The sequence below is a fragment of the Nelumbo nucifera genome, chromosome 8 (genome assembly GCF_055504915.1).
Source record: "Nelumbo nucifera cultivar China Antique chromosome 8, China Antique-T2T, whole genome shotgun sequence".
NCBI classification, from domain to species: Eukaryota; Viridiplantae; Streptophyta; class Magnoliopsida; order Proteales; family Nelumbonaceae; genus Nelumbo; species Nelumbo nucifera.
Window position 1 is genome coordinate 47,232,588 of NC_142656.1, and position 14,993 is coordinate 47,247,580.

General features: G+C 41.7%; 1 protein-coding gene across 5 annotated transcripts in view; it reads left to right on the plus strand.

The window, feature by feature from the left end:
• LOC104609049 (RING/FYVE/PHD zinc finger superfamily protein) overlaps positions 1–14,993 on the plus strand; it is a 51,976-nt gene that overhangs the window by 16,084 nt on the left and 20,899 nt on the right. For all 5 annotated transcript variants that reach the window (XM_088892795.1, XM_019199720.2, XM_010275244.3 and 2 more), the window contains 3 exons: positions 10,358–10,418; positions 10,519–10,640; positions 11,853–11,943. In XM_088892795.1, coding sequence (XP_088748921.1) covers positions 10,358–10,418; positions 10,519–10,640; positions 11,853–11,943 — 274 coding nt within the window. The remainder of the gene's footprint in view (positions 1–10,357; positions 10,419–10,518; positions 10,641–11,852; positions 11,944–14,993) is intronic.

Genomic DNA, 14,993 nt, shown 5'->3' on the forward strand with positions numbered 1-14,993 from the left:
CCAGGCACAGGTTGGTCTTAGCACCTATGATCAATGTTTTAAAACATGGAAGCATGATGTGAGGTGTTCCACTACTTGGAGGTGTAAGCCTCCTGAGCATAAGGAGGCATAAGACTCAAGAGGAGGAGGAATAGGAGGAAGAAGTTCTTCTTCTGATGTATAACGCTAATGTTCTTGGGTCCTATTGAGGTGGAAGATTCTATAAGGGAAAAGCTTATGGCTGTAGTACATGGTATGCAGTGAGCCGAGGAAATATGGGGCCCTCAGGAAGTGGGAGGGGTCTTTAGAGATGAAGAGGGTTATGTAACTGTTGTGCGCTTGGTTCCTATTGAAGTGGGATAATCTATAAGGTCAAAGCTTTGTGGCTGTTGTTATACACAATGTTTTAAAACGTGGAGGCATGATGTGAGGCATTCCACTACCTAGAGGCATGAAGCATAGTTCAGAACATAAGAGGCGTAAGCCTCCCAAACACAAAGAGGTGTAAGCCTCCTTAAGAGGAGGGGGGATGAGGAGGAAGAAAGATCTCATTTTTCTTTATTTTTAATAAAAATCTTTTTTTGATCAATAATCAGAATTTTATTAATTGATATATAAAACAGCATACAGCAACCAAGGGAAGGGATAAACTCTCTTAACCTTCCCCAAAAGAGCTTGATTTCTTGTTTGGACATTCCCTAACCCTAAACCCCCATCCTTTTTGTTTCTACAAACTATCTCCCAATTAACTCTATGGTCCTTCTCCTCCTCCCCTGGCTCCCACAAAAAAATCCGTCATCACTTTTTCTAATCTTCTGCCCACTCTCACTGGAATTTTAAACACGGAAAGATAATACACCAGTAGGTTTGTCAGTGTATACCTGATCAAGGTGATTCTCCCTCCTAAAGAAAGATAGTTTTTCTTCCAGGTGGCCAGCCTTTTGGTAAATCTGTCCATCACAGGATTCCAAAAACTGATATTTCTAGAATTATCACCCAAGGGGAGTCCCAAATACTTCATTGGCCACTAGGAAACCTCATAGCCCAACATAGAAGCACATTCCTGTATCTCTCTCATCCATGTTGACCCCCACCACACAACTCCTGCTGAAGTTTATTTTGAGATTTGACACCCTCTCAAATAGATGTACTACCAACTTCAGATTCCTAGTCCTGCTTATCTCATCCCCTTCACAAAACAAAATGGTATCATCAGCAAACTGAAGGTGTGCCACCGTGACTCTATCCCTGCTAACTCTCCAACCCCTCATCAATCCTCTAGCATCAGTTCTGTCAATTAGCTTCCCAAGTACCTCTGCAATCATTGTAAACAGGAAAGGGGAGAGAGGGTCGCCTTGTCTAATACCTTTGATGGCAGGAAAATGATCCACTATTGTTCCATTCATCGGGACTGAATAATGACACGACTCAAGGCATCCCTTAATCCATTTACACCACTTCTCTCCAAATCCAAAATTCCTCAAACCTCCAAAAGGAAGGACCAATCCACTAAATCATTCGCCTTTTCCAAATCGAGTTTACACACTAACCCTTTCTTTCTACTTCTTCTGTAATCCTCCAAGCTCTCATTTGCTATTAGGATTTGATCAATGATTTGCCTATCCCCAACAAAGCTCCTTGATTCTAGGATATTAAGGAAGGAAGCACTTCTCTAATTCTCCGAGAAAGAACCTTGGCTTATTATCTTGTAGAGACTATTCACCAAGCTGATGGGTCTAAATTCACTTGGATGAACTAAATCTGGTTTCTTAGGAATAAGAGCAATAAAGGTAGAGTTCATCCCCGGATTAATCACACCTCTTCCAGAAAACTCATTAAACACCTTTTGGATGTCCAACTTTAGAAAATCCCAACAATCCTCATAAAATGCCATTGTAAACCCATCTGGCCTTGGAGCCTTAGCTCTATCAATAGAAAAGATTGCTTCCTTAATTTCCTCCATCTGGAAAGGTCTTTGTCTTTCCAACTATATCTTAGCATCCTCCGAAAGTGTTGTCCACTCCAACCCATCTAAGCCTATTCTTCGAGAAAGGGGTCGTATAAAGATTGATTTGAAATGATCCACAAAGGCTCTAGCTATTTCCCCATGTTGAGTCAAAGATTTTCCATCCACTTCAAGTTTCGATATGAAGTCCCTTCTCCTTTTGGCCTTTGCCATGAAAGAATCTATTTTTTCTATCACCTTCTGATGTAGCACAATCCGGTCACTCCTAGCTGGTGCTCGTGTGGATTCTTGAGAGGTACTTGAAACGAGAGGGAAGAGGAAGAACTCCCGGGGGGTTTCCCGGTGGGAACGCTTCGATGCTTAAGTTAGTACTGTGTGCAAGAAGCTGAAGGAAAACGAAAGCTAAGAGTGCAGGTTGCGCTAGTGATTCCAGATACCTTGTTCCTTGAGAATAAGCTCCTTATAACTGAATTCCGTTGCTTCAGGCCCTCTGACTTCTGACAGGGCAGGTATAACCGCCACTGTGAGTCTGCCACAGCCGTTACAGGCAGGGCTGAGGTGGCACGCGCGGGGTACGTGTCTGTTAGGTGTGGGATGCCTTTCTAAAGGTGGCAGGCGCGGCGAGGGGACATGCCTGCTGTCCGCAGGTTTGTCGGGTATGGCGGTCGGGCAGGAAGCCCTCCTATGGTATACCGAACCGTTCTCCTGCGAATTACCCTGAGCTGGGCTGTCCTTTGAGTGACGGGCTGCTTGTAGCCGGTTATGCCGAGCTAGCCGACCCGAGGTCTTTGTGCCTCGGGGCGTCCGAAGAAGAATCGGTGCGTTCTTGCTTGGGAGTGACCCGAGATCCATTGGGAGGAGCTCGGGTCTCAGAAGGGGTCAGGGTGCCCCGAACTCGGGACCCCCCGAAGTGCCTTAACCCCGGGGAGGAGGTGCGGGCAAGGCGGCTTTCGGTGAGTAGTTTACTTGCCGAGTTGCCGTGCTGAACTCGGCGGGACTTTCCCTCCGAGTTGTGCTCACGTCCGTTGCGCTGTCATGCTGAGTCACTGTTTGAGCAAGGTCACGCCCACGTGTACCTGAGCTACGAGGTCGGGCCAAATCACCCTCCATCACCTTCCTTTGTCTCCTGCTGATCTCTTCTTTATTCAAAATCTCTTCTAATTGCATTGTTAGAGACCACCTTTCAGCCCTGTCATTTTCCCTGAAGATTCCTTCCCCTTCCTTAGCATCTAAGACCTCGATTTGATGTATCAACTCTTGCTTCCTTTCTTCTAATCTGCCAAACTGATGGGTATTCCACTCTTTGATTTTAATCTTTAACTCCTTCAGCTTCAGCTTCAGCTTCTGATTGAACTTTATACTCTCCCATAGAACATTCGAATTGCACTCTGTCCACCATTCCTTAATTTTCCCAACAAAACCCGGATGATTCAGTCACATATTCTCAAATCTGAAAGGAGCTGGACCTCCCCCTCGAAATTCTTCTTTGCAAATCAATATTGGCGAGTGATCAGAGGTAGCCCTAGGCATATAGCCCTTGAGGCTAGACTTCCCCAATGCTCTTCCCAATCTATTGAAAAGAGGAACCAATCAATCTTCGAACAAATTGGATTTGAGTGCAAATTGGACGAAATGAACTTATTATGTGAAAGAGGCATCTCCTTTAGCTCAAACGAATTTATAAATTTATTAAATCTCCTCATTGTAACTCTCTATTTGCTCTTACTTGTGTCTTCGACAAACCTTATTATATTGAGATCCCCTCCTATACACCATGGTCCATCCCAAAGGACTCTTATGTCACTCAATTCTTCCCAAAGCTCATTTCTCTCCCTGTATCCTTTAGGGCCATAAATGTTAGTCATCATCCATTCGAAACCATCATTCACCTGTTGAAATTTTATGGATAGTGTGAATTTACCCATTAGTTCTTCAATTCCCTCCAGTGTACCTTCCTTCCACAGAGTCACAATACCTCCGGAAGAGCCCCAAGACTAACAACGCCCACCGTAACCCTCTATTTTTCCATATGCTTCTAGCCCATCTATTATCAAAATCTCCGAATTTAGTTTCCTGAATGAGAAAGATATCCGGGTTTTCCTTCCTTAACACTTCTTTAATAATGGTCCACTTCCTAGCACTATCTAACCTACGAACATTCCAACTAATGGTTTTCATCTTCCTCGACTCTTGTTTACCCCCAAATCAACCTTGATTTACCTACTTCCCCTTCTATCCTTCCTCTCATTGAACTCCTTATCTCCCTCTAGGTCCTTTCGTAACCTCTCAGCCTCACTCATTTTTCTTTTTTTTTTTTGTATCTCTTCCCCCCCCCCCCCCCCCCTTTTCTCCTTCAGAATCACCTTTAATTTGTTGGGATCTTTTATTTTGCATCCAAGTTTCTCAACAAATTCTGCCACTGAATCTCCTTGGTTGTTCTCACCCACCATCCTCTCTAAAGCTTCCTTACCATCCTTACACCCCACATCTCCTTTCTCCATCTTTCCTCTCCCATCTTGAGCCCTTTCCTATTCTAGTTCCCTATTTTTCAATTCCTCAAAAAACTCCTCCATTAATTTCCACATTCTCATTCCCCTCTCCTCCTCCCCTTCCTCAAATACATCCCTCCCCCCTTTAGAAACTTTAAGGGTGGATGTTGGCTCAGGAAAGTGTTGGAGCCTTGAAATAGGAAAGACAGAAGTAGGGACAAGGTCAGTACCAGTGTTTTAAAAGCACAAGGCGGAAGGACCATTTTGCGCTTGAGGCGCAAGGCGCAAGGCGAGGCGTGTGCCTTTTTGAGGCAAGGCGCACAATTTAAAAAAAAAGCTAAAAATTATAAAACATAATATTTATAAAAATATAAACTTAAGTTTTAAAATAAATGTTTTAAAAAACCTATTATCTAAAATTAAAAGACATAAATATAATATGTAAAGCATATTCAAATGAGAATTTAAAAATGAAATCAAACATATAAAACATTTTCAAGTGTATAGAACCCACAATCTCTTTTTTTTTTTTTTTCTCAATTGCATCAAGTAGCTAATGTGACATTACATTCCTATACGAGCCGCCTTTGTGCCATGCCCCTCGAGGCAATGTTGTCCATTCATTCATCCTAAAAATATCTTCTTAAAAGCAATCAAAACTATAAAATTATTATTTTTTGTATGAAAACTAAGAATTTAAGACCCTAACATGGACTTGTTTGGGCTGGCCTCGAGGGCGTGGCACGGGGCTCCGGGGGCGGAGCCCCCAGCCCAGCCGCCAGACTAAAAAAAAGGAAAAAGCGGCAAATTTTCAAAAGGCGCACACCTGGGCTAAGGCGCAAGGCGCACCAGGTGTGTGCGCTTAGGACCTGGGCGAGGCATCTACCCTAAAATGCGCCTTGCCTGTGCACCTAGGCGCGCCTTTTAAATCACTGGTCAGTACTGAAACCCGAATTTACACGTACCTGGTGGAGTTGGCGAAGGGGGGTTAGAATCCACAACTTGAACAGGAGTTGCTATCGTGCGTCTAGAAGCCATTTTAGGGGAGACAAATTCCTTACTGCCAAGACTCTGCGACCTGTCTCCAACTAGACTATCAATGATTAGCCTCTAAGTATTCACTGCTAATTCCTTGCAGTTACCCTGCCTTTGACTGCCATTTGGAGTAGATTGCCCTTCATTTAGTATTCAGTTGGAATTCTCATTCTCAGGATCAGGCTCGCACTTGTTAATTCCCCTTTCCGTTATAGTTGGAATCAGAACAGGGGGAGAACCCACCACGTTCTTTTCTTCTCTGAAAAGATTGACCACCTTTATCGCATTGTCTATTCCCTCCAGTCCAGCTTCCAAATCCTTGTCTTCTCCCACACTGCCAATAAGGGACTCATCATCCGATTCAGTCACGTCCTCATCTGAAACTTCACAGTCCAGCCAGCCTTCATCATCCAGTTCTTTTTCTTCTGAATGTTCTCTTTAATACCTTTGGTTGGGGCGACCGTTGCTGGAGGAGCTGCCGTCCTTTTCCACCGATGGGGCTAGAGATGCCCAATTTAGAGTCAGCCCACGATTAGAGTCACTCACCATTTGGATTTGCAAAGAGAGGAAGAAGATAGACCATAACGTCTGTCTCCTAGTGATCCTCCTCCCCTTCTGCTCACATGACTTACTAAAGCATCACCTGATGTTGTGCCCCACTGGTTTAATCTAGCACCCGGACTGCCGGTTTGGTTGACCCTAAAACCAGTCGGGTCAGACATTGTCAACCCTGGATGTACTTTTTTGTGGAGCCCACCTTGGATCTGAACTGACGCCTCTTTTAAGTGCTTCAAAAAAAGACACCCCACCTGCTACACATTTTTTCAGTTCTAATGAATTTAAAAATTTTTCTTCATTTGTCTTCCCCTCTGTTCAGTCAACGTTCAATGACTGTTCACCTTCCCTAAATAGTTCAGTCTTTCTGGCGCTTAGTTCAGCCACTCCCCTTTCTCCACCTGTAGCCCATTTTGCCATGTCAGCACCTTCTTCAACCTTGGAGCATCCTGACCAAAGTGATGCTTCAGTTTCTGTTACGATCCACACCTTCCACCATTTACCATCTGCAAACATCTCACAGCATCGAGGTATTCTCTCCAGTCTAACCCCACCTATTGTCGCAACTGCGGCTGTCAGATTGGAGAAGCTGATATGTTCCATTACTCCGCCAAAAGAGTTGATGATCCTGCAATGAATTTCTTTCTTGCACAAGTTGAAAGGAAGTCCTATCAGTTTCACCACTGTACAATCATCGAGAAGCTCTAACTCGTTGCAGAACATGATCCATCTCTCAAATAGCACTTGACCCTCTGGTGTTTCCACTACTGGTTCGAACAGCCACCTCTCCAATATCAATGATGGCTCCTGTTCTCACAGAATGGAAGTACTACAGCAGATTTACTAATATTAAACTTAGGACACCACCGAATCTGCAATAAGATTCCAATCCTGAATTTTAACTTTCACCATAACAATATATCTCCTATCCCAGACTCCTTCATCCACATCAACGGGTGCCTTCACCCCAGAGCAAGAACTGAATATTAGGGTGTCTTCTCCAGGCCTTTACTTTCAGTCTCCACCGAGGGGGTTGAACTCACCGAGTACTCTTCATTTATCCCTTCACCAACCTTCTGCTCCCTCTCTTGGTCTATATTCAGTCTCATGAAAAACCAGGAAGTCATGAAGTGTCTTTGTTACTTTTAGCCACCCCCTGCTTTCAAAACCTTCTGGAAAACACACCATTTGTTTCTTGTCTTTATGGAAGAACTCTGACACTATGATAAACCAACCTTTTCAATTCCATCGGAGTTCAGCCTCATACCTTTTCCTTGAACGATCAAGATTGCTCTTCCAACCCAACCTTTTCATAGAGTATGTTGTTCCATCTATGAACCCCTTTATCTATTGCACTGCTTCTCTGACTAGGGAGATTGAAGCTCTTTTCTCCTCTCGTACCTTCAGGGATGTAGTCCCTTGAACTTTACATTTCTCGAACAGCAAACTCTGCTTCCACCTTGACATCTCGTCTCCACTTTGAAACCGACCTGAAGATTTCTTTGTCTCCTTCCTCAGGCAATGAAGAGAATGTGTCTGACAGACAACAACTTCATTGACCATATGTTAAGAAAAATGAAAATGCTTAGCACCAAAACGTAGGAATTTGACCTTGGAGAAGTCAGAAGACATGTGGGGAGAGAAAAGTCAAATTCTGCTTACACAAATGATTTTAGGCTGGTTAGTCTTAAAACATGCTCATACAATCATATTGCAAAAGCTTTGGCAGTGAGACTGAGAGAAGTGTTACATTTGGTGGTCTTAGTTGAACAAGGAACTTTTGTCAAGAATTTCCAAATTTTGGATCAAATACTAATTGTCACTATATTTTTACATCAGGGGTACTCCCTCACTTGGAACATGTTCTCTCTATCTAGTCCTTGTTTCATCAACCCATACACCAGCATGTTCGCTGATCAAAAAGCTGATACCCCAATTAGTTGAGATAGAAAAAGTTAGCATGGAAGTGAGAGCAAGCTAAATGTTGATACCATGATCAGCCATTAGCATACCTGATTAATTGTGAACAAAATTCAATGAAATAGAAGAATCTTCAATGGAAAGAAAGATGTGCCAAAAGAATCCTTTGGGGCAGGTCTTTGGACTACTTTAGAGATGGAAACTGTTGGGGAGTTTTGAATGCTTTTGTGTCTTTTGAGTTTCTTTGTATGGATGTTTATAGTTTGGTGATTCCTAACCACCCATCTTATCTAACCTGCTTTTTTTATTTTTGTGATTTTTTATTTATTACCAAAAAATGTTGGAGTAGAGCTGGAATCCATCAGATGGATGGCCAAAATTTAAAAAAAAAATTTAAACTTTTCAGAAACCAATTTCCCAGTAAATTTGAAAATGAAATTTTAGGATCGTTCTTGCATTAAACTGGACCAGATTTGAAACCAAGGAGAAGGGAGATTATACCTGATACGGAGTCCACAAATTGTAGCTCCCAGAGTGGTAGTTCACGGCCAAATTCAGTCCCAAAAACCGGCCTCCAACTGAAGATGGCGCAGTAAATGAGAAGCCGATTCAGCAATACAGTTTTCTGCAAAACTGCTATCTAACTTGCTTGGATCAAATGGGATGTGTGAGTCTGATTTCCCCAATGTTTTTCTTACAAAAACTTGGAGGAAAAGCTGATAAAAAATCAGTTCTTGAAAGGCCTAGTCGTGATAGGGTTTTTGGGAGAGAAGAGAGAAGAGAGAAGAGGAGAGAGCACGAGAGTGAAACACAAGTTCTGTTTTCCCTCTTCCTCTTAAACCCCTTATACGGAGCACTCTCCTAATATAATTAGGAGATTATCCAAATCTGATTTGGATTTGAACTCTTTTAAGAGATAAGCATTATCCTCTTAAGAGGATAGGTGCTCCATACCCAGAACCATGCCCAGTTTTGACCCAAATCATATGACAACTTAAGTTGTCATGTGACAACTTAACTAATCATATTAATAATGGGCCTTAGGCCCATTTTCCTTAAAGGCTCACGTCCCTAAGTGTTGCATGGCCACTTTGGGCCTGATATTGTATGGCGTGGGACCCCACAAAGGTCTCACTCAAGTCCATAAGGGTTCAGCCCTACTTCTGAAAGAGTTTAGGCCGAATTCATTGTTCAGAGCAATGAACCCCTGAGCCAATCGGCATGGGCTTAGTCTGGGCTCAACATTTACACCTAAATGATCCTTGGATTCAGCCACCCAATGAAAACTCAAGGATAATGGACTTCAGTGAGTTAAGGCCCATTAGGTAATCAACCTCGTATGGTCTCTTACACTTAACTTCTCGGCTCATAATGATCAAAACACTACCCGGCAAGGACCTCTCCCCTGGCTGCAACCTGGAAGGTGTAGTGCCACACTCTCTGCTCAGATGGATCCCAAGATTAAAACCCTTTGCAAACCTTTTTCATAAAATAGTAGTATATAACATATAAATGCATTTTGCAAAATTAGATTTCAAATACAGATGAAATCCACTGTTGGCAGTTTAGGTTTCCATCAGAGAGATTGTAAACCCTAATATTCACTTTGTCTAACAAAGGGGCCGATCCTATCACTATGATCACCCACTCAGGTGATTTCCCAAACTGCCCCAACATGCCCATGTATTTGACCCTTGATGGATCTCACTGATTGAAACATTAAAGATAGCCTAGTTCAACACCTAGCACAGTACCATAATCAAGTATGAGGTTATGTAACTTTCCAATTTGCCCATCTATCTCTAAGGTATAGGGCATAACTAGAACTCGGTCCAGGTTCAGTGTTTAAACACACATCGCATGTGCTTGAGGTCTACCCTGACAATTGAGACAAGTTGCTCCAACTATTTGGCAGCACACCAATGTCAACCTTGTCAGGATAAACTCACCAAGCCTATCCAATGGCTGAGAACATTATAAACTAACACGAGTCTCATAAGCGTCCAACTTAAGGGGTAATACACAAAAAGCATACCAATATCAACATGAAACAATAATGTTCTTAAGTCTGATTGGAGCTAAGGGCATACATTGTCCAACAAGAAAATCCTCCAAGGGTGGATTTGTAAAAGAAAACTGGAATGAGATAGTTAGCCATGGCTAAACTACTTGTAAGGGGTGCTTGGTGCAATAATGTGGTATTATCATTCTCTATCCATATATCAATAGAATTCTTTAACGGTTTTTGATTAAAAAATTCAGGTCATATTTACTGGTAAAAAGGATTATAAAAATGCCACTTAACTCTCAATATGTTAAAAAGAGTTCAGCTTTAGTCTTTCATTTGTATCACACTGTTGGCATGATACTCATCATTTCTCGCTGTTTTGGCATTTGGTACATTTTGACACAGCAATTATGATTCAATTGGTGAACCATTTGAAATGGATGCTACAGAGCATGTTTGTTTTCATGTAAGGCCTTGCCCCTGCCTTCTCTTAGTATTTACTTTCTATATTTTGCCAATAAACTTCTACTACAATTGAGAAATAATTGGTGATCTTGATTTCTTAGGGATGGAATTCCAAGAAGTCTTCCACACCCAGCTCTATTGGCAATTGGCTTCAATGTCGAGAAGTTCTATATGATGACACAGGGGCAATTGTTGAGGGACATATATGTGGAAAGTGGCGCAGGTACAGGAGCAATGTTTCAGCCAAGTATTTTATAGCATTTCCTAATTCCTATCATGAGTGACTATTCTCTTTTAAGCCAATGAAACTATCATGTTGATATATTTCCTAATGTTTCCGTTACATAATTTCGTTTCCATGGGTACTGACACGATATATTTCTAGGATCTACATATTCCCCATTGTTTTAATATCTCCTCTGTTGTTTTCAACAGATTACAGATTTTACTTTTCTGTTATATGCTTCTTTTCACTTTAAACCCATGCTTTATTTGAGTTAGCATTATAGATGATTCATTCCTTCTTTCTTTCTTGTATGTAATATTTTTAGTCATATTCATATATTATTTAATGCAATAAAATAATGTTGATGTTTTAATGCTTTTAAACTTTTATGAAAGGATACAACATAATAGCATAAGATGCATGTTCATATGGTAAATAAAATGATATTTATATGTAAAATATCTATAGAGGACTTTCTCCAGAAGCTTTCAAGAGGATGCACTAATTTGGGAAATAATGAGAGAGGGGCTTCTTTTTTGTAAGTTGTCCAGAGTACTTAGTTTAGGGAGGATAGGTTTGGACCAAATTTCCTTCCAAAAGAAAGACTGAGGGTTGAGGATGGAGCACAAAGTAGAGAAGAAAGAAGTACACGAAAAAGAGCCCAGCAGTTTTGGGGTCCAAATATGTGCATCAGATTTAGAGGGACCCAAACAAATAGGGCGAAGAAGTTTAAGAAGTAATGCAACTTGGTCGAGTTCAAATAGACACTTACTCCATGAGTTATCTTTATCATTTTCAACCTTTCTCTAAGTGACTGAATCATCACTAGAACTCAAAACATTATCCTTACATATGGGATCAAGTCCATTATCACAATTTGCAGCATGGGAGTACAATCCTTTAGACAAGCAGAAGGCATAACCTCCTTATGCTGTGAAATTGATTGTTCTGCTCCAGTGGAATTGCTCCATCTGGAAATAGTGTTCTCACTTCTCACAACACCATTTTCTCATATGTACCTTCATGAATTTGTTATTTGGCCCACTTATGGAGGATGGGATTATTATTTTTCTTGGATCCTTTTAATTGTCTTTGCCCTTATTTTTTTCTTTTTTTGAATTGAGCTTTCACATATTTATGATTCTCAGTAGCAAAACCAATTTTGTGCTCTAGAAGTGCAAAGTACTCAACATTATTTGTTGTTTACAGGGCACCACTTTTTGAAGTTCAAACAGATGATTGGGACTGCTCCTGTGCTGTCCTTTGGGATCCAATTCATTCTGATTGTGCTGTTCCTCAGGTAATTCCGTTTTGTTAATTTTCTTGGTTAGTATCTTTAAGTAGCATTGATACCATTTTTAAGTTGTTCAAATTAGTAAGCACAGCTGCACAGTTAAAAGATGCAGTTATTTAGAGTTAGCAATTTAGAGTTAGCATTATTTGCTAATCTTTGATGGGTCCTTCCCCCACACCATAAGCAAGGATAACCAACTGATACAACTATTACAGAGATTACAAGACTGTAAGTTTGTAACAGTAGGAACATACAGAATACAATGGAAGAGGTAACCTCCTATATAACTTGCATCTTACCAGTCTTCTCCTAACAAGAGGATCTCATCAAGGCCTTAAGGGACCTTCTTCCTAAGCTCATAGGTCTTTGTTACAAATGACAAATGAGTCCCTGGATGACCTTAGTAGATTACCTATTAGAGATCCTTCAATCCTTCTCTTATGGTGATTTAGACAACAATGTGAAGTCCTACAATCTTTGTGGGATTGGAAGAGGAAATTAAGGATCTCAGTTATGACAACAAAAAATCAGATCTGAATAGAGATGAGAAGGAGAAGAAACATTGCACCTTTAGAAATTAGGGATGAAATAGAGAGAAAGATCACAACTTTGTTCTCAAGGCATCATCTAAAGTGATAAGGTGTCCTTGGCGGGGTGCATAGCACGAATACCATATTTTTATTAAAAATGTATCCATTAAGGTAGGATGAAGATGATTGGGAAGATCGAAGGCAAGAAGATGTCTGGCACGATGAAAGCAGCATTGGAAGTGTCTCACCCACTAAAACTTATAATCTGTGGAATGATGAGATAACAGGGACGCCTCTACTGTTTGAAGAACCCTCTAGAACCTCTGTATTGTCACCAGAACAAGAAATAGAGGTGAGACTTGCCTCATCCCCTAAGGCGGACCTAGTTGTAGCCGACAGTGATCCAAGAGAATTACCAAGGGAGACACAATGTCAGGATATCCAAGATAGAGATCCGAATATCAACACTATCCGAAGCACAGATACACAAGAGGAACAGAAGTCGGATGCTATCCCAGTGTTTCCTGCCAGGGACTCTCAATCAGCCGGTTTCGATCGAAGGAAGGTTTTGGACGTGCTGAACCAGGGAATTCCCACACTTTTATTTCCTATTCCTTTTTCCTCTCCTTTGCTTCCTCCTAAAGAGGTCTCTGATTTGGTCTTGGCTACCTGTGCAGGTCCTGTCATAACCCCACCTACTATGGAACTCTTAATCCAAAGTGCCACAATTTTGGAGCCAAAGAATCAGCTGGGAGATGGAGTAGAGGAGGAGAGGGCTAGGGTTACATCTTTAATCCTGGAAGTTCTAGCTGACCCAACCCTAGGTTTGGATAGTGTTGAGGCTAGCCTAAACCCATTCACTACCCAGACAAAGCAATCCCAGAACGAAACCCTGGAGGGGCCAAAGGAAGATGGGCAGGAGGGAAAGGAGGGACTAGAAGGAGATAGGGTGGGTGGTACAAAGGCAAAAGGAAAGAAAGTCTACCTGAGAAAGAAGAGTAAGCAAAGGAAAAGGAAAATGAGTGAGATTGAGAAGCTTAAGAGTGGAATAAATTACGAGGAGGAAATTGGGAAGAAAAGAAGAGGGGAGTGTTGAGAAGTACCAACCTAGGGGTGTCACAAATCAATAAGATGAAAATAATAAGTTGGAATGTAAGAGGATTAGAAAGTGCCAAGAAGATAAGGTTAATCATGAATGTTTTCAGGAAAGAAAAGCCAGACTTGATCATGATTCAAGAAACCAAATTATCAGAGCTGAATAGAGGGTGGATAAGTAGCATTTGGGGAGCTAGGGGTTTGAGTTGGTCATATACACCCTCGTGGGGAGCTTCAGGGGGGATTCTGACCATATGGAGAAATGAGGAAATGGAATGTGTGGAAGAATTGATAGGCCGGTATTCAATCTCCCTAAAAATTAAAAGAAAGTTGGACGGAAGAGAATGGGCTTTAACAAATGTGTATGGCCCTAATTCCTACAGAGAAAGAGAAGCTTTCTGGGAGGAGTTATGTGCCATCAGGGGATTGTGGAATGGCCCGTGGTGTGTGGGGGGCGATTTTAATGTCATCAGATACTTGGGGGAATCAAACAACCCGAATCAGGGATTAACTACTAGCATGAGGAGGTTCAATAGGCTAATAGACTCTTTGGGATTAAGAGACCCCCTTGCTTCAGGTAGATTATACTTGGTCAAATTTTCAATCCCCCCCCCCCCCCAACCTGCTCCAAACTAGACATATTCCTCTTATCACCAGAGTGGGAAGAAATGTGGGGATCCTTGATTGCAATAGGCTTACCTAGAGTAATCTCAGACCATTGCCCTATTTGTATTGAGAAAGAAATCCCAGGGGGAGGCCCTTCTCCATTCAGATTTGAGAACATGTGGTTCGAAGACCCTACCTTTTAGATTAGGCTAAAGGAGTGGTGGAAGACACTCAAACCTTTGGGGAGGTTAAAAATGGTAGGTTTCTCCAGAAAACTGAAGAGGCTAAAAGAAAAAATAAAATGGAATAAAGCCCATTTCGGAAGGGTAGAGGAAATAAAAGATATCTTGGTGAAAAGGATTGAGGAGCTAGACAGGAAAGGGGCTCTCAGAGTCATTTCAGAAAAAGAAAGAGGGGAAAGATGGAATCAAAAGCAAAAACTTGAAGAGATACTACGAAAGGAGGAGATTTGTTGGAGACAGAAATCAAGATGTCAGTGGCTTGCAAAGGGGGATGGAAACACTAAGTTTTTTCACTCTCTTGCAACGGGAAGGAGAGAAGAATTTAATCTTGAGTGTGGAGGAAGAGGGACAAGTGGTAAGAGAAAGGGGATTACAAGGATTTTTGTAAATCACTTTAAAGAAATTTTCTCAAGCCCACAGGGAGTGTTGCCAGAATTGCCAGGGATGGAAGGTGATATTTTGTCAGAAGAACAATCTCGTGTCCTAGAAAGGAGATTTTCCCTGCAAGAAATCAAGGAAGCTATTTTTTCAATGGACAGATCTAAAGCCCCTGGGCCGGATGGCTTCTCCATTGCCTTCCATC